Source organism: Pristis pectinata, chromosome 7 (assembly GCF_009764475.1).
Source record: "Pristis pectinata isolate sPriPec2 chromosome 7, sPriPec2.1.pri, whole genome shotgun sequence".
NCBI classification, from domain to species: Eukaryota; Metazoa; Chordata; class Chondrichthyes; order Rhinopristiformes; family Pristidae; genus Pristis; species Pristis pectinata.
Genome location: NC_067411.1, coordinates 27356391 through 27382239, shown reverse-complemented (window position 1 = coordinate 27382239; position 25849 = coordinate 27356391). Strand labels below are relative to the sequence as shown.

Below are 25849 nucleotides of genomic sequence, written 5' to 3'. Positions count from 1 at the left end.
CAATTCCGAATTCACGCAGCCAAGTCTCCATGGATCCCATGCCTCATGACTTTCTGGATGAGCCTACCATGGAGAATCTTGTCAAACCCCCATAGAACAGAATAGGCCCTTCAGCCCACAATGTTGTGCTGAACCAATTGCATTAGTAATAAAATGCCCAACTAAACTAATCCCTTCTGCCGACACAATGTCTATATACACCACATCCACTGCTCTACCTTCATCAGTTTTGTCACCTCCTTGAAAAACTCAATTAGGCTTGTGAGGCATGACCTGCCCCTCACAAAGTATGCTGACTATCCCTAATAAGACTATGCTTCTCAGAGTTTGTACGTTCTCCCTGTGTCTGCCTGGCTTAGCTCCGGGTGCTCCGGTTTCCTCCCACATTCCAAAGACGTATGGGTTAGGAAGTTGTGGGCATGCTATGTTGGCAGCGGAAGCGTGGCGACACTTGCGGATTGCCCCCTAAACACTCTATGCAAAAGATGCATTTCACTGTGTGTTTCGATGTACATGTGACCAATAAAGAAATCTTATCTTCTCCAAATGCTCGTAAACCCTGTCCGTAAGAATCCTCTCCAATAGCTTGCCCACCACTGACATAAGACTCACTGGTCTATAATTCCCATGATTATCCCTATTACCTTTCATGGACAGGGGAACAACATTTGCCATCCTCCAATCCTCTGGTACCACTCCTGTGGTCAGGGAGGACGCAAATATCATCATCAGCACCCCGGCAATCTCCTCCCTCACCTCCCATAGTAACCTGGGGTATATCCCACCCGGCCCTGGGGACTTATCTATCCTAATGTTTTTCATAAGCTCCAACCTTACCTCTCTCTTAACCTCAACATGCTGCAGCACATTAGCCTGTTCTACACTGACCTCACATTCATTAAAGTCCCTGTCCCTAGTGAACACTGAAGCAAAGTATTCATTAAGGACATACCCTACCTCCTTCACCTCCAGGCACATTTCCCCCTTGTATCCCTGAGCAGGCCTACCCTCACTCCAGTCATCCTCCTGTTCTTCACATACATGTAGAACACCTTGGGTTTTCCTTAATTCTACTCACCAAGGCTTTCTCGTGTCCCCTTCTAGCTCTCCTTCTTAAGCTCCTTCCTGGCTACCTTATAATTCTCAAGAGCCCTGCTTGATTTTTGCTTCCTAAAGCTTAAGTATGCTTCCTTCTTCCTCTTGACTAAATGTTTCACCTCTCTTGTCAACCATGCTTCCTTTCCCCTACCTTCCTTTCCCTGTCTCAGTGGGACAAACCTATCCAGAACCCCATGCAACTGGTCCCTAAACAGCCTCCACACTTCTGCTGTGCATCTCCCTGAGATCATCTGTTCCCAGTTTACCAACTTCCTGTCTAATGCCGTCGTAATTACCCCTCCCTGAATTAAAAACTTTCCCATATCGTCTGCCTGAATGGTCAAAGACTTTTCAAAGTCAAGAAAACAGTCCAGTTTTTGATGCTACCTCTGCATTTCTCTTAATGAAGATCAAGCCCGTTCCACCCCTTAATGGTCGGATCCTTTTGGGAACAGCTCTCTGGCCAATGGGAGGAGCTAGTTGAGGAGTATCTCAGCAATGTCTTTTTTTGCAGTAGACTGTGGGAAGGCCACTCTGCAATTACCACTGTTGGGTTGATTCCTTTCTTGAAGATGGTCATGATTATAGTATCTCTGAGGTTCCCCTGCATTTCGTTCTCTGCCTGGACGTGGGAGATGAGGTTGTGAACTTATGACGGGAATTCTTCTCTGCTAATTTTTAGAACTTCAATAGAAATATTGTCTGCACCCAGGGCCTTGTTTTTTACAGTTGACATTTGGCCTTTTTGACAACTTGTTGGTCTGGGGTAGCGGCGAGGCTAGACCAGTGGGATGGGGTCAAGGATGCTCACATCTAGGTTGAGGAGCTCTTCAGTGTTTCTTTCAGTGGCTGCTGATTGTTCCTCTCTCCTTTATAAGTTTACCTCTGTTCTTAGCTGTCTGCAGGGTGAGCATTATTAAGGTGTTTAGACTGTAGGTCGACCTAACAGTGCTTTTCTCATGGGGAATAGCCAGTTGTTGGACCTCCTGCACTTTCTCTACCCACCATCTGTTCTTTGGGTCACTCGTTTTCTGTTGTTCCTTGGTCATCAGGGGCCTGTTTGTTTTCTGTTGAGTGGGTTAGAGCTTGTAATCCAGGAAAACCATGTGTTTCGAGTCATTAGCTCCTGGATCTCCTGGTCATTCTTATCAAACCAGTCCTGGTGTTTTCTGGTTCAAAGCCAAGAGTCTCTTGACAGGTGTTAATTATGGTGGACTTCAGGCCAATCCAGCACTGTGGACACCGAGCTGCTTGTTAGAGGGATCATCAGGTTGACTGAAATGTGTGAGAACAACTAACTTTGCAGGGTGCTTTATCTTCCAAGTTTTTTATTTCTTTATGGCAGTGAGAAACCACACGGATAGTCATGTCACCCATACAATGACAGGTGCTAACGTCTGTTGGACTGACCGCTGCATCTCTTCTGTTCTTCAGCTCGTCCCCAAAACAACAACAGAAATTACACAGCGCAGGATAGCAATAAAACCAAGGACTAGAGTGTCATATTAAAATTCAGGAGAATTGAATGAATCTCATTTTGGGGCAGTACTCACATCTGATTTGGGAACCAAGAATGGAGAGTTAAATTTGAAAGGCCTTTTATGAATTTTTTGCTTTATTTTGAATTGAATCTTCCATATCTAATATTACAAATAATTCCATTTCAGTATCGAGCCATTGATTTCGTCATGGACAAACCAGGCAACTTCAAACTTGTCTTCATACCCAAGGATGGAAGCAGATCCCTTGAATGGAATGTGTTTGACTTTCCTGGTGGAGGGGTGGGAATGGGAATGTACAACACTGATGAGGTGAGGCACTTCAAACTGACTGAATTTAGATTTATTTGTGTATATTATCAGTGTTCACTGTTCATCTCCAATTGCCCTGGAAGGTCAAGATGAGTCTTCCATATTGGTGTTAGGTAGGGAGCCAATGATTTTATTTTCCCCCAGTCAGGATAGCACGTCACTTGGGGGAGGGGGTGGGGAGGTGGTGCTGAGGAATTTACAGGAAGAAGTCCTGTAAATTTCCCAGGTTCTAAGTCAAAAGGTCTCAGCACAACTCTTACAGCTACAAGTCCATGCACGACTTTGCACAACACAAGACTTTCCACAACTTGATGCACATTGGTGTAGAATATGAGCCTGTTCACATTGGTGTAGTGTTTCTGAGTGAGCGTTTCTGAGGTGAGCAATTGAACATGACAATGGAGGAGAGCTGGAAGAACTTTCCTTTTTTCTTTGTGCCAGGATCAAGGAATAAATGAACAGTTCAGAATAAAACTGACAATACAGTTAGATAATGGTAAACCTTATTTACTGAAAGGCATATCTATAATATAAAAGCAAACCGTATTGAGCAAATATTCACAATGCATGAGATATAATGGACTGCATTCAATTTACTTTCCAGATACCCGACAAAAGACTCTCTCCTCTCATTCCCTTTTCCCCTCTCCTCCTCCTCCCCCTTCTGCAAGATTTGCCAGTTCATGGGTTTATTTTACAGTCAAAATTTAAGGTAAACTAACTAGAGAGACTCATTCATGACTGCAACAAACCATTAAGTCCAGGTATATTGATTATAAACGCAACAAATTTATTAAGGAAGTTGCATCCAGTGCAAAGCAGTAATACTTAACGAAGATGAAAATCGCAGTTCATCTCTCAGAACCTAAGAGGCTTGTCCTTTCCACTTGCTGTGTCATGTTGACTCCAGGTTTGTTTTCTTCTGACCATGCTTGTTCCTAATCCCGTAGTCTTTATACTCTTTTTCTGTTTGATCCTAAATGGTTTTCTAACCCCACGTCATTTCAATAATCCATTTTGCAAATCATCAGCCTTGTTTGCTCTATTGAAGACTGAGCTACTCCTGGAATGGGCCCTCATGTTAATTGTCTTGTATTCTGTTATATATGTCTTCTGTTTCAGTGAAACAGCCCTTTGGATGTTTCAACCCCTCCTCTGTTCTCCCCATCTCTTAATTTGCATTCTGCCACAAATGTACTTGATCTGTCCCAGGCTGTGTTTGCTTACAACGTAACTCCACAGTCTAAACTAGCGCCTGCCCTTTTCAGTTAACAAGTTTTAAACATAACTCTATGCAGTTAAAAATATTTTTTGTCTCAACTCAGCATTGTACTTTGTTTCTCAATCTGACACCATGTTAATACCTGTCATATTTGCCTTAACAATTTTTATAACATTGTTTCATCTCAGCAATATTAAAACACTAAGACACATCATGAACATTTTAAACAGGAATTTAGATTTTTTAAACATTTTGTTGCATGCTTAAGCTACCTCCTGCACATTCCTTCTCTTGCCACTTCCCTGTATATTTGTGTTATTTTCCCATGAAGTGACCTTGAAGCTCCTCTTCCAGACTCTTACCAGGTGCAGCTGTAGCATCGCAAAGGCCTGTTTCTAGGGTAACGAATGATTCCTATCCCGGAAAGCTGCTCCTCTCCCTGTTTTCACATTCCTTTGTCTATGTTTTGTACAAGCAAGTCAGCAATGGGAATTTATAATTCCCCTAATACTAAGAATATATAGGTGTGAATGTGTTTATTAAGTATTTAAATTAGTATAATCAATCAATACAAAAGATAGAAAATATCAAAATTATTCTTGGCTATTTCTAACACCTGGAATGCCACAGTGAAACTGTGTTGATACCTTTAATGGACTAGCTCAAACTGGCTTTATTTCCAAATTACTGTGGAAAAACTGAATATTAGAACAGATACTTTGTCATGACAGTCTGACTAACTTTTAGATGTAGTACTGAGGACCAAATTATTCTGATTAGGAGTGCATAAATGGCCTTTACTCTTCCTCAGTCTACTAATCTATGCTGTTACTGTTCTGTTAGATTGTATTTGATCTCTACTTCATAACCATAAGATGGAATTGAGTACTTTAAGTATCATTTTGAAGGTTACGGGACTCTCAAAGCATGGAACACTGGACCAATATTACCAACCCTATATACATTCCGGAAGATTTTAACAATCATAGATTCATAGATATTGATAGAGTCTTATAGGACAGAAACAGGGCCTTCAGCCCAACTTGTCCATGTTCACCAAGATGTGTAACTAAGACAACCCCATTTGCCTGTGCTTGGCCCAATTCCCTCTAAACCTTTCCTGTCCAAGTACCTGTCCAAATGGTTTTTCTAGACATTGTAATTGTACTTGCCACTCCCACCACCTGTGGCAGCTTGTTCCACATATCCACCACCCTTTGTGTGGAAAAATTGCCCCTCAGATCCCCTTTAAATCTTTGCCCTCTCACCTTAAAACTATGCCCTCTAGTTTTAGATTCCCAACCTTGGGGAAAAAGACTGTGACTATCTATCCTATCTATGCCCCTCACAATTTTATAAGGTCACCCCTCAGCCTCTTTTGCTCCAGGGAAAACAATCCCAGCCTATTCGACCTCTCGTTATAACAAGCCTTCCAGTCCCAGCTGCATCCTTGTAAATCTTTTCTGCACCTCTCTAGCTTCCTATAGTATGGTGACCAGGTAAGTGGTCTAACCGACGTTTTGTACATTTGTAACATGATGTTCCAACTCTGTGCACATCGTATAATGTGAATAAGCTTTTCACTTTTTTATACCCAGTCTATTACAGGATTTGCACACAGCTGCTTCCAATATGCCCTATCCAAGAAATGGCCTCTTTACATGAGTACCAAAAATACCATTATGAAGGCATATGATGGAAGGTTTAAGGAGATATTCCAGGATATTTTTGAGGAGTAAGTTTTCCCTGAAAATCTAATGAAAGCAATATTTTTCTGCTGCAATTGTGCTAAATTCAGGTTGGTGGAGGTGGTTCTGGTGATACTAATGTAAATGTTAATTTAATTGAAACTTCATGTACATTATCCTTTATTAAGAAAGGTAGGAGAAATGGTAATATGGAGAATAAGATGTTGCACTGACCTTTCCACCACTTAAATGGCCTTGGAGATTGCTATCAAGTTGCACAGGCTCTCTATTAAATATAATAGCTTGCCTGTACAATTCCCATTTTATTCATGATTCACTTTTTTTTACTTGTGAAGTGAATATCCAAACTGCTACAAGATGGAAGCCATGAGAAAAAACTGTTTACCCAAGCTCAAGAGGGAATGATTTTAAGGGTCACACTTTTATCATCCCCTGACACCCACGACCCCTCCATCACCACCAAAAAAATATTTCTCATGTTGTTGTGGAATTTCACCTCTACTTCTCTGGAACTTTTTTTCCCACTTCCGTTTAGATTAAATTTCCTGCCATCGATCCTATTTATCTTTTAGAAGTTTAGACCTTATTACTCACGCTGCCTCTGGCACTTTGTGTCTGCAGTGTGTGTCATCTACATAACGCATTCCAGCAGTCAACCCACACTACTTCAACAATACATCCTGAATCCACAACCTCTGCTATCTAGAAAGACGGGGGCAGAAGGTGCAGTGGCACAGCGGGTGACCTCTGTTTGATCCAGACCTCCAGTGTTTTCTGTGTGGAGTTTGCCTGCTCTGTGTGTGACCACCAGGGGTTCCTCCAGGTATTCTGGTTTCCTCAAATCCCCAAAACATCCTGATTGATAGATTTAATCAGCTGCTATAAATTACCCCCAGGTGTAGCTGGATGGTAGGAGAATTAGGAGTTGATGAGCATGTGGGACAATAAGAGAGGTAATGGGAGTGATGGGATTGCTCATGTGTTTTAAGAAAACATGAGCCTCCTGTGTTTTAAGAAAATACATTAAGTATAAATATGGGGCAGCTAGGGACTATTAATTTCTTCTCCTAATTTGCACACTGTCATGACTTGGAAATATTTTCCAATTTCTTCTTACTGGGTTAAAGTCTTGGAGCTCCCCATGTTTTGACATTGTGGGAGTGCCTTTCTGATGTAGGCTTCTGCAGATGATTCTCAGGAGTAAGAAATGCTGGCTTTGCCACTGCCATCCATAACCTGTGAATGAACTTAAAAAAAATGTTGTTCAACTGGAGTGTGAAAGACAGAATGCCCAGGAAAAGACAGGATAAATAGAAGAATATGAACCGATAATTTGCAAATACCATTTACTATTGCTAACTATAAAGGGTTACCAAAATTGATAAATATTATTATAGAATCCAAAAAAAATGTGAATATGGAGCGTATGCCCCATGTTGTCCATTAATGTTATTGAAAGTTCAGTGCAAGCTTTCCAAATTTTTCTGCCTAAATTATTTCTTCCGATTTAACAATTAAGAGTTGCTTCTGTAAACAATTTGAATATTTTTTTGGGAAATGACTCACAAGGACCAATGTCTATTTGTGGGGGCATTGTGTAACATCAGGGTTTTGTATTTAAAACTATTTGTAATCAGTTTTATTTATTTCAGTGCATTTGATGCATCTTGTCTTTCTACAATAAAATGGTCATGCTAGCTACTCCATTTCAATGTCGTTAATCAAGAATTATAAAATAACAAAAGGCCAATTATTGCATTTTAACCAGTTCATTGAAAGATTTGTCCACATTGTTCCCCTGTTCTGCTATTGCAGACTGCATTTTGTTTTATATTTAAGTTTGTATCCAATTTCCTTTTGAAAATTGTAATTAAATCTGTTTCCACCATCTTTTCAAATACACTCCAGTTCATGACATCTTGGTGGAATACAGATTTCTTCTCATCTTCCCTCTGTACTTTTTGCCAATTATTTTAAATCAAAGTCCTCTGGTTACACTTGCCGGTAGTTAACAGTTTTTAACTGTTAACCACCAGCAATTGTAACACTTATTTAACCCCTCCATAACTTTCAAAACCTGTATTAAATTTGCTCTTAATCCAGTCTAACTCTGCAACATAAGTTACTCATCCATTAAAACTCTGATTTCTAAATTTGCAGATGACAGAATTGTTATGGGAGAGGTTATGAACAAAACTGATGAGGAAGGAATTTTAAGAAACTATTAATAAACTTGTTCTCCTTTGCACTTACTGCATTTTCATTGATTTTAAATAAATTGCTTCTCTATATTCTGATTTTTTTTGAGCTGGCATTTACTTGGGTCTTGCCTTTGGTAACTTCTTTTGCAAAAGATGCACTCCTTTTTAGACCCATGTTATTTTGCCTAATTTCTGACTGCTGGGCCATTAGGAAATGAAAAACCCATGCTTGTGAAATGTTAAGAGACAAGCTACTAAATTATTATCTACAGCCCATAAGACATTGTATCATAGCTAAATTTATAAGTCTCCTAACTACTTACCATCTCACTAAATTGGCTGAAGGACATGTTTCCATGCTGTATTACTGTATGACTCTATATAAAACAAAATGAAAGTGATCAGAATCAGGTTTATTATTACTGACATATGTCGTGAAATTTGTTGTTTTGTGGCAGCAGTACAGTGCAAGACAAAGACATAAAAATTACTGTAAGTTGCAGAAATAAATAGTGCAAAAGAGGAATAACGAAGTAGTGTTCACGGGTTCATGGACCATTCAGAAATCTGGCGGAGGGGAAGAAGCTGGGTCTTCAGGTTCCTGTACCTCCTCCCTGATTGTAGTAATGCAGAGGCTATGTCCTGGTTGGTGAGGGTCCCTAATGATGGATGCCACCTTCGTGAGGCACCGCCTCTTTGAACATGTCCTCGATGGCGGGGAGGTTGTGCCCATGATGGTGCTGGCTGAGTCTACAACCCTCTTCAGCCTCTTTCAATCCTGCACATTGGAGCCTCCATACCAGGCAAATGCTCTCCACTGTACATCTGTAGAAATTTGCAAGAGTCTTTGGTACATACCAAATCTCCTCAAACTCCTAATGAAGTAGAGCCACTGGTGTGCCTTCTACCTGATTGCTTCAATGTGTTGGGCCCAGGATAGATCCTCAGAGATGTTGACGCCCAGGAACTTGAAGCTACTCACCCTTTCCACTGCTGACCTCTCAATGAAGACTGGTGTGTGTTCTTCCGACTTCCCCTTCCTGAAGTCCATAATCAATTCCTTGGTCTTGCTGACGTTGAGTGCGAGGTTGTTGTTGTGACACCACTCAACCAGCCGATCTATCTCACTCCTGTACGCCTCCTCATCGCCATCTGAGATTCTGCCAACAACAGTGGTGTCATCGGCGAATTTATAGATGGCATTTAAGTGTTAGCTCAATAGTTGAAAGCAAATGACCAAAGAGAGCATTAGGAGGCTTACAGGGTGAGAGGATGTTTCCCCTTATGGGGGAATTGTTTCATAAAAAGGGGTCACCCATTTAAGATAGAGGAGGAATTTCTACTCTGAAAGTCTTGAATCTCTGGAATTTTCTCCCTCAGAGAGCTGTGCAGGGAGAACCATTAAATACATTCAAGGCCAAGATTTTTTTTTGTTTGATAGCTGTGCATAGGATTATTGGAAGTAGTCAGGAAAGTGTTGTTGAGTCCAGTGTCATATGATCTTACTGAATGGCAGAGCAGGCTTGAGGAGCCATATGGTCTTCTCTTATTACTTGTGTTCTCTGGCAATCTGGTAGGCATTTCTACAGAGGACATTTTAATTGTGCAGACGTGGTCTCCAGCAGGAGTCATGCTAAGCAACCATGTATGAAAATCCTTTGTTCCTGAGGATAACTATTATCATAGCCAATGCTATAAAAGTTAGATGCCTGGAATTTTTACTACCAAATACCAAATGTAATTGTGCTATTACCTAGGGATATCTTGGAACTGGTTCCTGAGATTTAACCACAGAAGATCTCGATGTTGAAGTTCTCTTATGATTCATATTTTGCATGTGGCTCCCGTGGTATGGAGAATTGGTGACAAACTTGCCAGAACACCCCTTGATATACCTCCTAAACTTGTGTTAATCTGAGCTTGCATTAGATAACTAAAGTGCAAATTCTTTTTTTGGTCAACATTTTATTCAACTCTGGGTGGTTGTATCGATTAGATGAAGTTTATTTTTTTTTGTTTTTGCTCCAACAGTAACTATAAAGCAACTTTTGATAAGTTGGGTATCTGGTATGAGCACCGATTGATCGATGACATGGTGGCACAGATGTTGAAGTCCTCGGGAGGTTTTGTCTGGGCTTGTAAGAACTATGATGGAGATGTTCAGTCTGACATTCTGGCGCAAGGTAATTGTCAATTAAAGAGAGGCAACTGTTTCTTTGAAGGATTCATCATGTATCTGTTCATCACTATACTCACTGTAAATATATTTTGCCAGTCTATTAAATTTAAACAGTTGCTAATGGATTGTTAATAATGATTATGCTGTTCAGCAGATAACATTGGGGGGATCTTGTCCATTGAAGGTGTAGTTATTTTGGTTGCTGTGGTATCATTTGCTAAATTATATGAGCATCTGATATCTTTGGGACCCGTTTCACACCATATGCATTAATAAATCTCTTTTTTTCTCTCTCTTCTTTCATTAAGACTTAAAATGTTTGAGCAAACTGCCTTATGAAATCATTATCTGATGCTGCATTATATTTTGTTTGAATTGGTTCCCCCATGACTTGAGTTGCATTTTTTTCTCATTTGCATAGCTGTTCTTCCATCATTCTGCAAATGGTGGGTCTTGGTTTACAGTACATGAATACATTCCATTCAGCTTTACTTTGTTCCCTGTACTTGAGGGAGTTCATGACATTATTTTACATAGGAGGATGTCTGGCATGTATTTTCAGAATTAATTTGCTTCATATAACCATCTGGATATATATGGACTGCTCTATCATTGCTAAAGAAACAAAGGGCTGCAGGTGCTGGAATATCTGGATGAAAAATTCTATGATGCTCGAGGAACTCCGCAGGCCAGGCAGCATCTGTGGAGAAAAGTAGGTGGTTAACATTTTGGGTCAGGACATGGGCCCCAGCTATACCTGCCTCTTCGTTGGCTACATTGAACAGTCTCTGTTCCAAGCCTACTCCGGCCCCACTCCTCAATTCTTTCTCCACTATATCAACGACTGCATTGGTGCCACCTCTTGCACCCATGTGGAACTCAACAGTTTCATATATTTTGCCACAGATGTTCACCCTGCTCTCCAATTCACTTAGACTATCTCTGACACCTCTCTCTCCTTCCTCGATCTTTCCATCTCCATCTCAGGGGATTCCTTATCCACCAACATCTTCTGCAAACCCACTGATGCCTCAATTACAGCTCCTCCCACCCTGTCACTTGCAAGGACGCTATTCCTTTTTCTCAATTTCTCCGCCTTCGCTGCATCTGCTCCCATGATGAGGTTTTCCACTCCAGGACATCCGAGATGTTCAAATTCTTTACTAACTGTGGCTTTCCCCTTACTGTGGTCGAGAGAGCTCGCACCCGCATCTCTGCCATTTCCCACACCTCTGCTCTCACCTCCACCCCTCCCAGACCCAATGGGGATAGGGTCCCCCTTGTCCTCACATTTCATCCCACCAGCCTATGTATCCAACACATCATTCTCCGCCATCTCCAACAGGACTCCACCCCTTTCTGCCTTTTGCAGCAACTGTTCTCTCTGTGACTCCCTAGTTCACTCCTCCCTCCCCACCCATCCCGGGGACTTCCCACTGCCTGCTCCTATACCACCTCCATCCAGACACCCAAACAGTCCTTTCAGGTGAGACAGAGATTCACCTGCACCTCCTTTAATATCATCTACTGCATTCGGTGCTCCAAGTGTGGCCTCCTCTACATTGGTGAGACTAAATGCAGACTAGGTGACCATTTCACAGAACACCTGCGCCCAGCCTCCCCTCTTTTGTCCACCTATCACTGCTCTGTTTTTTCCTCCTATATATTGGGCTTCCCCTTTTCCTATCTTCAATCCTGTCCCAAAACATTGACTGCCTGCTTTTCTCCACAGATGCTACCTGACCTGCTGAGTTCCTCCAGCATCATAGTGTTTTTCATCTATTATTGCTCATCTTTGCTGTTGTTTTTCCAGTCTTCCCGATTCCTGCATCAGTTTTCACTCAAAGTCACTACTGCTAGGAGCAGAAATTGCCACTTTCATGTTAGGGTTTATTCTGGAGTTATGAAATTATGGATAACAGATATTATTTAAAATGAGGACATGAAAGACTGCAAAACCAGTCTTAAGGAAATCAAACCTGTTTGCAATTTAACTTCAACTGATACTTTAAGGCTATTGAAACCATTCATTGGGTGTGGGACATTCTGATTCTGCCCCCTTGAAACTATGCAGGCAAAGACAATAGATGAATGTTCACGTTAATTGGTGGCCATTGAAAACTTCAGGGTGAGATCAGGGAAGACAATAAGTAGCCATCTCCTGTTTTAACACATCTTTAAAGGCCTATCCCTGTTACTTAATGCACAGTTCAGGATGGTCTGTTTTGTCACTTAATATTCTGGCTAGTTGTATATTCAGGGAGCCATTCCTCAGCACTGTAACAAAAGAGATATATTTTGGGTGTCTGGAGTTTGTGCTGAGAAACTTTTGCAATTAGCCTCCAGTATTGAATATTCGAAGAAATTCTGCTAGTTGGGAAGTGCTACCGTTGTAAATATGTTATTCTGCAAAGTTACCTGTCTGCATTCAAAATGTTAAAGTAGGTGATTATTATTGTCTTTATGTTTTAAAAAGTATAAAACATTGTGTCGGAAGAGGTTTTTAGATTCTCTCCCAGAGATCTGCTGTGTTAAATAAAGACCTTTATATTTCCCAGTTACAGCTTCCACATGGGTCAGTTTAGTCAATTGTAACACTTGTCAATCATCTCTTCTGAGTCCAAATTAATAGTTGTCCCAGCAGCAATAATAATGAGTGAGCAATAGGATGTTAAACTGTGTCACACAAGAGATTCTGCAGATGCTGGAATCTGGAGCAACACACACAAGATGCTGGAGGAACTCAGCAGGTCAGGCAGCATCATTGGAGAGAACTCTTCCTTTCCAGTCCTGATGAAGGGTCTTGACCCAAAATGTTAACTGTTTATTTATTTCCATAGATGCTGCCTGACCTGCTAAGTTCCGCCAGCATTTTTTTTTGTGATTAGTATTGGTTTATTATTGTCATTTGTACTGAGGTACAGTGAAGGGCTTGTCTTACAAACCGATCGTACAGGTCAATTCATTACACAGTGCAGTTACATTGAGTTAGTACAGAGTAAAGTGTCACAGCTACAGAGAAAGTGCAGTGCAATAAGGTGCAAGGTCACAACAAGATAGATCGTGAGGTCATAGTCCATCTCATTGTATAAGGGAACTGTTCAATAGTCTTATCACAGTGGGGTAGAAGCTGTCCTAAATCTGGTGGTATGTGCCCTCAGGCTCCTGTATCTTCTACCTGATGGAAGAAGAGAGAAGAGAGAATGTCCCGGGTGGGTGGGGTCTTTGATTATGTTGGCCGCTACACCAAGACAAGAGGTAAAGACAGAGTCCAAGGAGGGGAGGCTGGTGTCCGTGATGCGCTGGGCTGTGTCCACAACTCCCTGCAGCTTCTTGCGGTCTTGGGCAGGGCAGTTGCCGTACCAAGCCGTGATGCATCCAGATAGGATGCTTTCTATGGTGCATCGGTAAAAGTTGGTGAGAATCAAAGGGGACAAACCAAATTTCTTTAGCCTCCTGAGGAAGTAGAGGCGCTGGTGAGCTTTGTTGGCCGTGGCATCTATGTAATTTGACCAGGTCAGGCTGTTAAATTGTGTGTTGTCTGCAATGGAATGTTTCAAGCACCTTGTCAGAATCTTGATCCTGAAATATGAAATAAAGCAGAAACTGCTGGAAATGCACAGCAGGTCTGATTAGCATCTGAAAGAACATAACATTTAGATTTGTTATAATTTCTCCCTCCCTTGGTATTAACCTGAAACTTTAGTTGTTAGCTGTAGTCAGGTCATTGATGGTTGGCACAGACAGGATGGGCTGAAAGCCTGTTGCTATGTTGTATGACTCTGTCTCGTGAAGCTTGTTTTCTTACTAAATTCTGCTTTGGTATCACTTTTGACCCATACTGCATTTCCCAGCTCCCCCCCCCCCCCCCCCCACCCCCGAGCAAAATCAATTTAACACAAAAATCCTTGTCTATTTCACTGAGGCAGCTGACTCTATGCTCTCCTGACAATTTCCATTCCTTTCATTTGTCCAGAAGACCTTGCCATTTGGCAGTAGCTCTTGTGCATTATTCCCTCCCTTAGCTTACCATCTGGTGTCAAGAGTTTTTGGCTGCTTCTGTCCTGAAGCTCTCATCTCTGCCTTTCCCAATTCACTTTTCAAAACCTACTTTTTTGTTTTAAAGATTTGGTCATCTTTTCTAATCTCTTCCTTGTGGCTCTGTGCCAATTTTTGTTTTGCATGTTATGAAGTGTCTTCAGATTTTACTTATGTTATAGTTGTAACATTTAGTCTATGCTGTACTCATCTCCAAATGGATTTCAAAACCTCATGTGGCAGTTGATGTTCTTATGAAGTCCTCTCCAGGGCAATAGTAGCAAAATGGTTAGTTACTGTTCCAGCAGCCAGACATTTCCACCATCGATTCAAAGACATTAGTTCAAAGCCTACCATGGCACCTGTGGAATTTAAACTTAAGTAATCAGAAATTTAAAGTAAAGGGTTTTCTGAGTTATAGCAGCCATGTATCGTATGGTAGAAACCCATTTGGTTCTCCAATGTCCTTTAGGGAAGGAAATCTGCCATCCATGCTGGAGTTCCCAATGCAGTCGAACCTAAAATATTTATTTTCCAGTTCTGGGGGCAGCCCACAAGTGTCGCCATGCTTCCGGCGCCAACATAGCATGCCCACAACTTCCTAACCCGTATGTCTTTGGAAAGTGGGAGGAAACCGGAGCACCTGGACGAAACCCAAGCAGACACAGGGAGAACGTACAAACTCCTTACAGACAGTGGCCAGATTTGAACCTGCCCATGTTGTCAGCATCCCATGAAAGGATAAAAAGAAACTTGTTAATTATCAGAAAAGCATGAGGGTTTTCATTCCTTCACATGAACAGAAGTCACTGTCATGAAGAAGTGAAAATATTTTTAAAAATCCCTCAAATTAAAAGTGTCACTTCTGTATGTGGGGATATAAACAGGAAATATGGTTTTGTGTAGCTGTTGACTTTTAATGAGGAATAAGACTGAATCACAAGTTTAACTCTCCCACTTCTCACAACAGTTTCTCATGGATCCTTGTGATACTCTGAAATGTTTATGGTCTTGACTGCTGTTCACAACAAGCACAGCAAATTTGTCTGTGACAGAGTCTGTAAAAGTTTCCATTTAGTCAAGCATAGTCATTAATAAAAACCCACGCTGTGTGGATAACAAGAGGGTGCGATATAGAGCCTTGATGCTGAGCTTGTTTTGCTTCAGGGTTGTGGGGTTGGGGAAACGTGGGATACAGCTGGGCTAGGTGGGGTGAAGTGGTTGAGACAGAAGAGATCAGAATAGAAAATTTCTGAAGATTTTATTTTTAGCAGTGAGAACAAATAATGCACAAGTTGCCAATGATGCTGGATCATTGGATACAGTGGTCCAATTAAACAGCAGGCTTTCAACTTTTGGGCCTATATCCAATTCTGGTTCCAATGATTTGGGTAAAAGTATCATCATTCTGTCCTACTCTGACTTTTAATGATCATTGGACCACTCCATTGAACAAAACTTCCCCTTGTATGGCATTAAATGATGAGTAAGTCATGTGGAAAAAGAACCTAATTGGGGCTAGTGTGTTGCTGCCATTAAGCCTAAGGCACAAAGCTGAAATATTGCATTACATCCATATCATACAAGTTTCTGGTAGAAATAAGTTTTTGAATTTTTAATTGTGTTTTTGCTCCTGACATTTTCTTCTGAATTAGTTTGTTCTTGGTTCTTGCTGTCATTGAAATAAAATGATTAAATAAAAGTGATGAGGATTATTCTTCCTTGGAAGCTTTGTGAACGCTCCATAGTGTAGGTGAAGATGTCAAACTTCTGTGGTACCATCAAGTAAATGTGTGATGAGCCAAAAGTGAAATATTGTAATGTTGGAAATTTTTAAAGATAGAATTCTGGAAATACTCAGCAGGTCAGTTGCATATGTGGCGAGAGAGAGAAATAGTTAACAGGCTAGATCATACCAACTTTTTAGCTGGAGCAATGCCTATGATGGCAAGTTCTGGGCTTTGTATCAGCACACGTGTCACTGGTAACATGGAAGAATGGAATTAGCTAGATGTCCGACTGTAGCACCTTTTACTTCCTGCTTCAACCCCTGGATTCTGCACTAGTCCAGGGACATTCCTGATCATACAGGGCTGAAAGGAATGGACACATGTTCCCAGCATACGGAGTGTGGTCCAGTCATTGAATGGGTCACACACAATTAATAACAGGACAAATAGTGTTATTTATCCCTTTTTCCAAAAAAACTGTTACACTTTAATTTTTTATCCTCTAATAATTAATAATTATTATTGAAACATTAGGGAAAGAAAGAGCTGTTGACGGCAAGCTGTCTGAAGGACATTGGTGGTGATCCATGGACAGGGCCTTGGGATTTGCATCAGAGGCCTACTTGCAGCTGACAAACCTGGTCCTCTTCGGCCAGGCCTCCAGGACGTTGAGAACTGTGTGGCCAGCATAGGCATGGACAATCCAGCCCATTGTTTTGGGTCAATGACCTTTCATCAGAACTGTGAAGAGTTAAATATAAATATTGTTGCAGATAATGTGTGAGGGACGAGGAGAGAAATGAGCAGATGTGTGATAGACAAGTGGTACTGGCTGAAAGAGGACTGTAGATACTGGAGAATAACAAAAGCTATGTCTGGATGAAGCCTGAAACTACCAGAATAGGAGAGAGGGTCAGAAAAGTGCTGGTACAAGGCTGAAGTGGCTCTTTGTTGAAATTGTGAAATTTATTTTTGTATCCTAGGAGAATATAGTATAGTCAGAAGATAAGATTCTATACCCCCAACGAGCTTTGCTGGGGGGTAAAAATAAGCTCAGTTGAAAGAGTGTAAGAGGCCAAAGACAAAATGGTGAAACATAGATTCCCAGCTATCTTGACTACACCCACCCAACAACATTATGGCAGTAGTTCTTTAGAAGAACTATAGCAGCTCCAGAAGATGGCTTACCACCATCTTCAAGGCCAATTAGATTTGATGATTAAATTATGGCATTGCCAACAATATCCAGATCCTGGTAAATGAAAAAAATTAAAAAGTCACCTCCCATCCTTTTATTCTCTCTGCCCCACCTTCCTTCCTCCCTCCCGCCCCCCCCCCCCCCCCCCCACCCCACCACCAAACCCTTCTCTGCATTTTGAAACTCGTTTATCTTTAATCCTTTATTAGAATGGGGAAAGCTATTGACCTGAAACATTAACTCTGTTTCTCCCTACAGTTGCTCTTTGACCTGCTGAATATTTCCAGCACTTTCTATTTTTATAACAGGCACAATAACCACAATCTAGATTGCCTGAACTGGCAGGTTTCCATTCTCCCTTGGTGATGTCCATTGTCTTGATGAGCATAAAACTGTACAGTGGGGAGAAAAGTAACTTAACAGAATTTATGTTTTATAAACAATACAAGTTGGTGAGATTTTTTAAAGTGTGGATTTCATTGAGTATATGAAAATTACTTTGAGTTTATATTGGCAACAACTTATTATGACGTGGTTTCGGTGGGAAGAGGCTCATTAATACTTTCATGTGTTGACTAATGCCCTGTCTGGTCCTGTCGCAATGACATTTTCTCTGCAGGATTTGGTTCTCTTGGGCTGATGACATCAGTGCTGGTTTGTCCAGATGGGAAAACAATCGAAGCCGAAGCTGCTCATGGAACAGTTACTCGCCATTACAGAGAGCACCAGAAGGTCAGTGCCCTGCATACGAGAGCGAGCAGATAATGCAGCACAGGATGCTTTGTCCATCCATCTTCCGTGACAGCTGAAACTAGACATAGTAAAAAGGGCAACGTTTAAGGCGTTCACATCCCATAACTTTTGTGTTGATGATCTACAACTTTTAAATTCCATTATTTTAAGTCTACTCATCATTCTACAGCTGGTTGAATTTGTTCAAATGGAGCCACAGTATTTATGATTCTAAAATGAGCATCGCTTGGTATTCAGTATGTAATTATAGCCTTGAATAATGTTTTCAGGGAGAGTAATTGAAATAGTTATGTTTTTAATTTGCTATCAATGACTCATTATGTCATTAAACATAGAACGGTACTGCACAGGAACAGGCCATTTGGCCCACGATGTATGTGCCGACAATGATGCCAATTTTAAACTGCACATCTGCCTGAAAATTACTTTGAGTTTATATTGGCAACAACTTATTATGAAGTGGTTTCAGTGGGAAAAGGCTCATTAATACTTTCATGTGTTGACTAATGCCCTGTCTGGTCATTATCCCTCAATTCCCTGCCTGTTCATGTGTCTGTCTAAATGCCTCTTAAAACATTGCTACTGTGTCTGCTTCCACCACCAACCCTGGCAGCACATTTCAGACACCTACCACTCTATGTAATGAGAAAATAGATAGGGTAGACATTTCCCTCAGAATGGAAATGTCAAATACTAGAGGGCATTGTTTTAAGGTGAAAGGGGGAAAGTTTAAAGGAGATTTACAAGGCAATGCCCTCTAGTATTGACATTTCCACTCTGGGGAAATGTCTACCCTATCGATGTTTCCCATAATTTTATATACTTCTCTTAAGTTGCCCTCAGTCTCTGACAGTCCAGAGAAAGCAATCCAAGTTTGTCCAACCTCTCCTTATAGGTGTACTCTCCAATCCAGGCAACATCCTGGTGAACCTTTTCTGCACCCTCTCCAGAGCCTCCACATCCTTCCTGTAATGCAGTGACTAGGACGGCACACAATACTCCAAATGTGACTCAAACAAAGTTTTATACAGGTGCAATACAACTTCCCAACTTTTATTCTCAATACCCCAACTGCTGAAAGCAAGCATGCCATCTTTACTGCTCTATCTACTTGTATTGCCATTTTCAGGGAGCTACAGACTTGCACCCCAATGCTCCTCTTATGTTTGACATCCCAAAGTGCAACACCTCACACTTGTCTGGATTAAACTCCATCTGCTATTTCTCTGCCAATATTTATAATTGGTCTATGTCCTGCTGAATCCCCCCTTTGTCAACCTGCCTCACTATCCACAATTCTGCCAATTTTCGTGTTGTCTGCAGACTTACTAATAAGCCCACCTACATTTTTGTCCAAATCATATATTACAAACAACAGAGGTCCCATCTTGTGGAACACCACTGGTCACAGACCTCCAGTCAGAATAACACCCCTCCACCATTACCCTCTCTTCAGTGGCCAAGCCAATTCTGAATCCAATCTACCAAGCCTCCACAGATCCAATGTGCCTTAATCTTCTGGATCAGCTACAATGAGAGACCTTGTCGGAAGCTTTACTAAAGTCCATGTAGACAACATCCACTGCTCTACCCTCAATCATCTTCATCACCTCCTCAAAATTAGGCTCCTGCCTAATACTGTTGTAATTAGCCTTTCTCCGATTTAGCACTTTCCCCTGAGGTCCAGTCTTATCCTTATAACTATCTGAAAATTTATCTTATGTGGAGTTATGATCACTGTTCCCAAATGCTCTCCCACTGAAACTCCGATTACCTGGCTAGGCTCATTACCCAATACAAGGCAAGTTCTGGTATGGCCCCTACCCTGGGTGGGTTATGTACATTTTATACAACTCACCAACACTGTCAAACCCCCTCCCCTCTTCCCCAAAAATAAAGTTCCTAAGGTGACCACCTAAAAGCACTTGGATTCTCAATGCTTCATTGCTGAGTGTTCCTTTGGTTCAGAATCAGGTTTATCATCACTGACGTAGGTCGTGAAATTTGTTGTTTTGCGGCAGCAGTGTAGTGCAAGACAAGGACAAAAATTACTAAGTTACAAAAATAAATAGTTAGTTAGTTATGCAGAGCTGAGAAGTCTGCAGCTGCTGCTGTTGTCTTACTTCACTATTACAGTCATGTCTACAAAGTCCTTGTGACGGAAAGACATCACAGCCTGCAAATAACATTGGCAGAAAGTGTGCTTTATTGTCTGACGCAGAAGCTCATTGTTGCAAGTTTTTGGTTCTCCTGTCTCACTGTGCAGACTGCTATGTTGTCATTTTAATTGCTCTTTTAAATGAGCATGTTTTGTCAAACTAAAATGCTTTGCTATACATCTGCAATAATGTACAGGCATTAATCTAAAATTCCGTTTTAGATATGGAATAAATTTGCTCTTACAGGATGTGAAAAAGAACTAATAAATTACCAGTTTAAAGTAAATTGTACTTCCCATGTGCAGGTGGTGCAGCTTTGCATTATGAAAAATCATGAGAGTTTTTTTAAGCAGCGGACCCCCCCAAGCAACACGGGGGTTGCCTGTATCCACACCTTAATGAGAAACAAATAGCCTGTTCATTTTAATTGAAGGAACTTGGAGTTACATGTTAATGCGTGGCAGGTGTGTATGGTTCATCCAGGGATTTTCCAATAATTGTTCTAAATGAAAATGTATAATTTCATTTGTGAACTGAATATTTGAATCATTGTCATTCTTAACATGAAGTCACAACAAAGTTGAATAACTTGCACTTGGGCTGCATTGTCAAAGATGTTGGATGGAGCCTTTTAAATCTTGTTGTATGTCTGCACATATTCTGTTGTATGTCTGCACATATTCTGTTGTATTTTCCATTTTAAATTCCAGTGGAATTGCAGTAGGAACTGCAGTTAAACTTTCCTTACTGTTGGAGTGCTGTAGCACCACCTTTGCAGGAGTGTGTAGTTACAGTGGGATGGGATGGGCTTATAAACATAGCATCCACTATAAATATCAGCATAAACATTTATAATGGTTTGCCAAACTAAAGATACCATTTGTGACATGGAAGTTAGGTTTGAATTACATTGGTATAGCCTGGTCCAATTATCCCTGCCTTACAGTCCTGCTTTGCTTTGAGAAATTAAGATTAGTCTAGAGTCACTGGAGTTTAGAAGTACAAGGGCATCCAAGGTTCTGAGGGGGATTAAACAGGGCAAATACTGGTAGACTGCTTCCAAGTGAGGAAATGGCAACTGTAGTCTCAGGATAGTCAACATTTGGATCCAAGACAAAGAGAAATTTCTTTACGCAGAGGGTTCTACCTTTGGATTCTTTACCTCTGAGACTGTTCAGTCACTGAGCATATTCAACAATAAGACCAACAGACTTCTGGACACTCAGAATCTGAGGATATGGACAGGGCAAGCCATAACCTATTTGAATGGTGGAGCAAGCTCAAGAGGTTCAAATGGCCTACTCCCCGTTTCTATTTCTTAGGTCCACATATCTGCCTTGGCCTGGCCCCCATGTGGGCAAGTAGGCACGTTTTGCAGATGGTACACAGTATCATAGTCTGGGATTGTGTTTCAATATCAAACTATGCTCAACATTCCATATTGTGACTCTAAATTGTCTCAATTTAACACCAGGGCAAACCCACCAGCACAAATCCAATAGCCAGCATATTTGCCTGGACTCGAGGGCTGGAGCACAGAGCAAAACTTGACAGCAATCAGCAACTTAAGCAGTAAGTCAATCTTTGTATCTTGATTTAAAGAGTGATTTTATAAAAAGAATGTGGAGAATGAGACCCAAGTGTTTTACCTAGTGAACTTTAGTGGGAAAAATCTGTCTGATGGGCCTTTCATCCAGTATTAAATCTCTCTTGGGGATGGATTTTGTGTTTACTGTAATACAAAATGCTGCTCTGTCATTTTCTTTCAATTTTATTAGCAGATTAAAGCAAACCCACTAGAGTACACTCTTTTACACTTTAGATTCCAGCCAGAAGAAGAGTCAAATGGGGAGAAATTGAAGTTGAATGGAGGTCAATGAAGGGAGAGTTAGCATTGTTGGGGAGGACGGAGTTATGGTCCAGATCAGATACTGGAGTGGAGAAAGTTGGGGCATGGATGCATTTGAGGAGCTCTGGAACAAAGGTGGGTGTTGGGAGCAAGGGATGAGTTGACAAATTGAGGGAATCTACCTGAAGGTGGGTCCAAGAGCTGGTCTCCTCTGTCTTGAACTGGAGTGGGTCACGCATGCCTTGTGAAGCGGATTCTGAAAGAGTGGGCCATGGTCGTGGGACTCATGGGCAGAAAAATTAAAGTGAGTAGCATTCAAGTGAGCAGGTGCCACTAAGCATATCTGGGCACTTCCATGCTTTGGGAGCAGATTGGCAAGCTTCGCAAGTTGTGCTGATTGTGATACAGTTCTATCATTTGGCACACAAGTGTGCCACAGTGAATTTCTGACCCTTCAGTAGAAGAGAGAAAGGGAGGAAATTTTATTTTCTCCCTTCTGGAGGGGGTCTGACTTCTCTGTCCCTGTCATGTCTGAAAACGTAGAGAATGAGGAATTCAATTCTGATTCTTACCAGTCTTTAACATCAAGCCAACCCCTTAGTTTTGCCTATTTTAACTTTATTTTAATCCTTATTTTAAACTGGATGCTCCTTTATACAGTTTTTCTTTGGTCTAATTCAATCCTAGCTACCTACACCGAGGCCACCCCCATATTTATGGTGGTTTTGTGTTGTACTGAAACTTGCATGGCTGTTACTTTGGGTCAATGGTTGAAACAAGTATTGAGAACATCACTCTCAAGCAAACAGTGCTCCTGGTGAATTCAGATCCAAACAAGATTTAACCAAGGGATTCAGGGATTTGTCAGAACGTTTAAATGGGATGAAGTGCCTGACCGTTTGCCTCTCCCAGTGTGGAAGGCAGCACCAAGCATGACTTACTGCATTTCCTTCAGTCTTCTGTGAAGATTATACATACCTTTTAAACAAGATGTCTGCAAACCTGCTTCCTCCCAATCTGTGACTTGGTGCCTGTTTTACAATGATGAAATTGTCTGATATTTATGCTACATTACATTCTTCTAGGTTTTCTGACATACTAGAGCAGGTGTGTGTTGAAACTGTGGAGAGTGGTATCATGACAAAGGACCTGGCTGCTTGCATTTATGGACTTCAGAAGTAAGTGGTTTATTTTTTTTAAAAAGAGAGAGATGTAGTCAATGCAGAATCTTTCTTTAAATAAAATTTAAAAGGTGTCTAAGTAGACAGAAAGCAGAGGGAAATAAAGTATGGGATTAGATTACACATTCGTCTACAACAGCGAAGAAAGTATATTTGTGACTGACACCATTTCCACAAGTTCAGTGGTTGACCCTTTACTGTTTCTAATCTACGTTAATGAGCTGACCAGTGAAGTGTTCAGATTTACTAAAGAGAGCAAAACAGAGGTGAAAGAGGGACATACAAAAGCAGCAAAAGAATGGTGGAAAAGATTAATGAAATAATTGGGGGGAAAATGCAAAGAGTTATATTTCTCATGAAATTAGGAAATGCGAGTTATATGGTGCAGTTAAATTAGCCCAGATACAGTGAAAGTATGTTGACTTAGCTCTTGGAGGGTTGCCACTGAATGGAAACATAGGTTTTTCCACAACACATTTTTATGAAACTGCCTGTGAATTGAGACCTCGTGGTTTAAAAACTGATAAAGGGCAGAATAATATCTGTAGAAAGGAGTAGTGTCTGGGAGTAATGGAGACAAAAACTAGAGGGTATAAAGTCAGCCAAGAATGAGTTGGAGCAGTTCAAATCTAGATCTAACTAAAGCATGGATGGGTGTTTCAGCAGAGATGGGGCAGAGTTGAGCAATATAATAGGAGGTGGAAATGGGCAGTCTTAGTGACTGTGCTGATGTGTTCTGGTGCTCATCTTGGGGTCATGTGTGACCCCATATTTGCAACGAGACTTGTTTAGCCTTAGAGTGCTATGGAGATTCAGGGTGAATGGAGATTCTAACAGGCACTGAGGACAAAAACTTTGCGCAATATCTAGTTTGAAGAATGACCAGTTAATCCTATTCCGTGGCTCTTTCAGTAGAATCCATTCAATTTTTATCCGATTCCCTTTTGAATCTGTTTCCACTACACCAATGGGCAATGCATTCCAGAACCTAGCCCCTTTGTTAGCCGAGTTTTTCCCCATATATTGGCTCTGGTTCTTTTGACAATCACTTTAAATCTGACTGCCCTTCTTAACAAAACTCTTCACCCATCTGAAGTAGTTTTATTTTAAGACTCTTGCCCCTCATAATTTTATCATTGCATCTAAGATTATATCTATAGCAAGAAACTTAACACCAAATTTTGTAACTTTCCCCATGAGCACTTGTTAGCAAATAATTAAACATCAATTGGGTAAACACGAGCAAATCAAAAAATATACCAAATGAAGAAATGAATTCCTATAAATAGAAAGTAGTTTACAAAATGGATTTGCATCAAAGTGTCAGAATTCAGCGCTGACAGCAAGGGAGCAAGACAAAGTAAATCATTTTCGGAAATAAAAAGCAACATGCTCATCAGTAGGCAGTCTGTCTTATGCACAAATGCAATGCATCACCAATCAAAAGTTTTAAATCAAGAGGCTGCAATGCAGAGTTCATGCTCAGCACAGGGAACAGTCACTCATAATCATGGTTACAGAACAATAGGCACCAATTCCAACTGGGTCTAGATGTAAATATCAAATTGTTCTTTGTGCCGGAGTTGAAAAGGAATTGAAAGCTGAAAGCCTGTTGCTGAAAGTTTCCACTAACATGCTGTAATTTCCTCCATTGTTAGTATAAAGCCAGGGCAGCATTACGTGTACACTGAAGAATTTCTTGATGTCATCAAGGAAAACCTAGACAAGAAGTTGAGTCATTGAAACAGACCAAGAACAATAAAGAATCTTCTAAATTCTTTCCAGGCTGCTAGTTACTATGCTGAAGCCGACATTTACTCCAGCTGTAGGGCTTTCTTGATTGGAAGTGAAATGACATTTATTATTATCATATGTTAATTTGAACATGTTTATTTTAATTTCAAAAATATTCAGTTTCAACAACTGCCTATAATTCCGTCCTTTGTTTCAGTAGTTTGCCTGAAACCTCTGTTTTGTATCATTGTCAAAGCCTGTCACACGAAAGCAAATCTGAAAGTAACAAATTCTCAGTGCCATTTGAAAGTTTGGTAACCAATGGAACATGGATAATTTGTAGATTTTTGTGAATTAAAAAGGAATAGTGTGCTTTGTACTTTTCTTCTCAAATTGTTCTGCTGTAGCATCACTTTAACTTTTCCCGCTTCAGATCCTGCAGATCCAGGATAAGTGAATGGTAACTGAGTAGCAACTCTTTCAGCAAGGCCTACCTATAACACTTCTGTTAGTAAGAATTCCAAAATACTGGCAATTCATTTTAAACTTTTCTCCATCTGCCCACAGTTGATTAAGACAAAAATAATAGTGCAACCTTTAAACCTTTCAGTATTGTTAACATGCATGGCCTATACACAACGTCCTAGTTAACAAAAAAAGGAGTGAACGCTAACTTGTTAATAGTGATTAGTTTAATTATATCAGAGATACATGAAACATTGGTTTAGTGGACATAAATTTAGTGGGGATCTTGGGAGGAGAACCTTTCTCAACCTGGGAGTGTCGAGTATTTGGGGTACACTGCCTGAAAGACTGGTGGAAGCAGAGTCACTGATATCACTTAAAAGTGTCTAGACAAGCACTTGGATTGTCAAGGCCTAGTCAGCTGTGGGCCAAGAGCTGGAAGATGATTAATATTGATGCCTGCAGGTCAGCATAGACATAGTGGGCTGAATGGCCTGTTTCCCTGCTGTGTGACTCAATGAC

The 25849-nt window shown here is 40.8% G+C and overlaps 1 protein-coding gene across 2 annotated transcripts in view; it reads left to right on the top strand.

Annotated features, from left to right (window-relative positions):
- The window catches only part of LOC127572234 (isocitrate dehydrogenase [NADP], mitochondrial-like), a 54513-nt gene extending 29272 nt beyond the window's left edge, over positions 1-25241 (top strand). For both annotated transcript variants that reach the window (XM_052019186.1, XM_052019187.1), the window contains 7 exons: positions 2766-2909; positions 5730-5866; positions 10073-10224; positions 17806-17918; positions 21573-21670; positions 23033-23125; positions 24787-25241. In XM_052019186.1, coding sequence (XP_051875146.1) covers positions 2766-2909; positions 5730-5866; positions 10073-10224; positions 17806-17918; positions 21573-21670; positions 23033-23125; positions 24787-24871 — 822 coding nt within the window. In that variant the 3' untranslated portion in view covers positions 24872-25241. The remainder of the gene's footprint in view (positions 1-2765; positions 2910-5729; positions 5867-10072; positions 10225-17805; positions 17919-21572; positions 21671-23032; positions 23126-24786) is intronic.
- Positions 25242-25849: the final 608 nt, after the last annotated feature.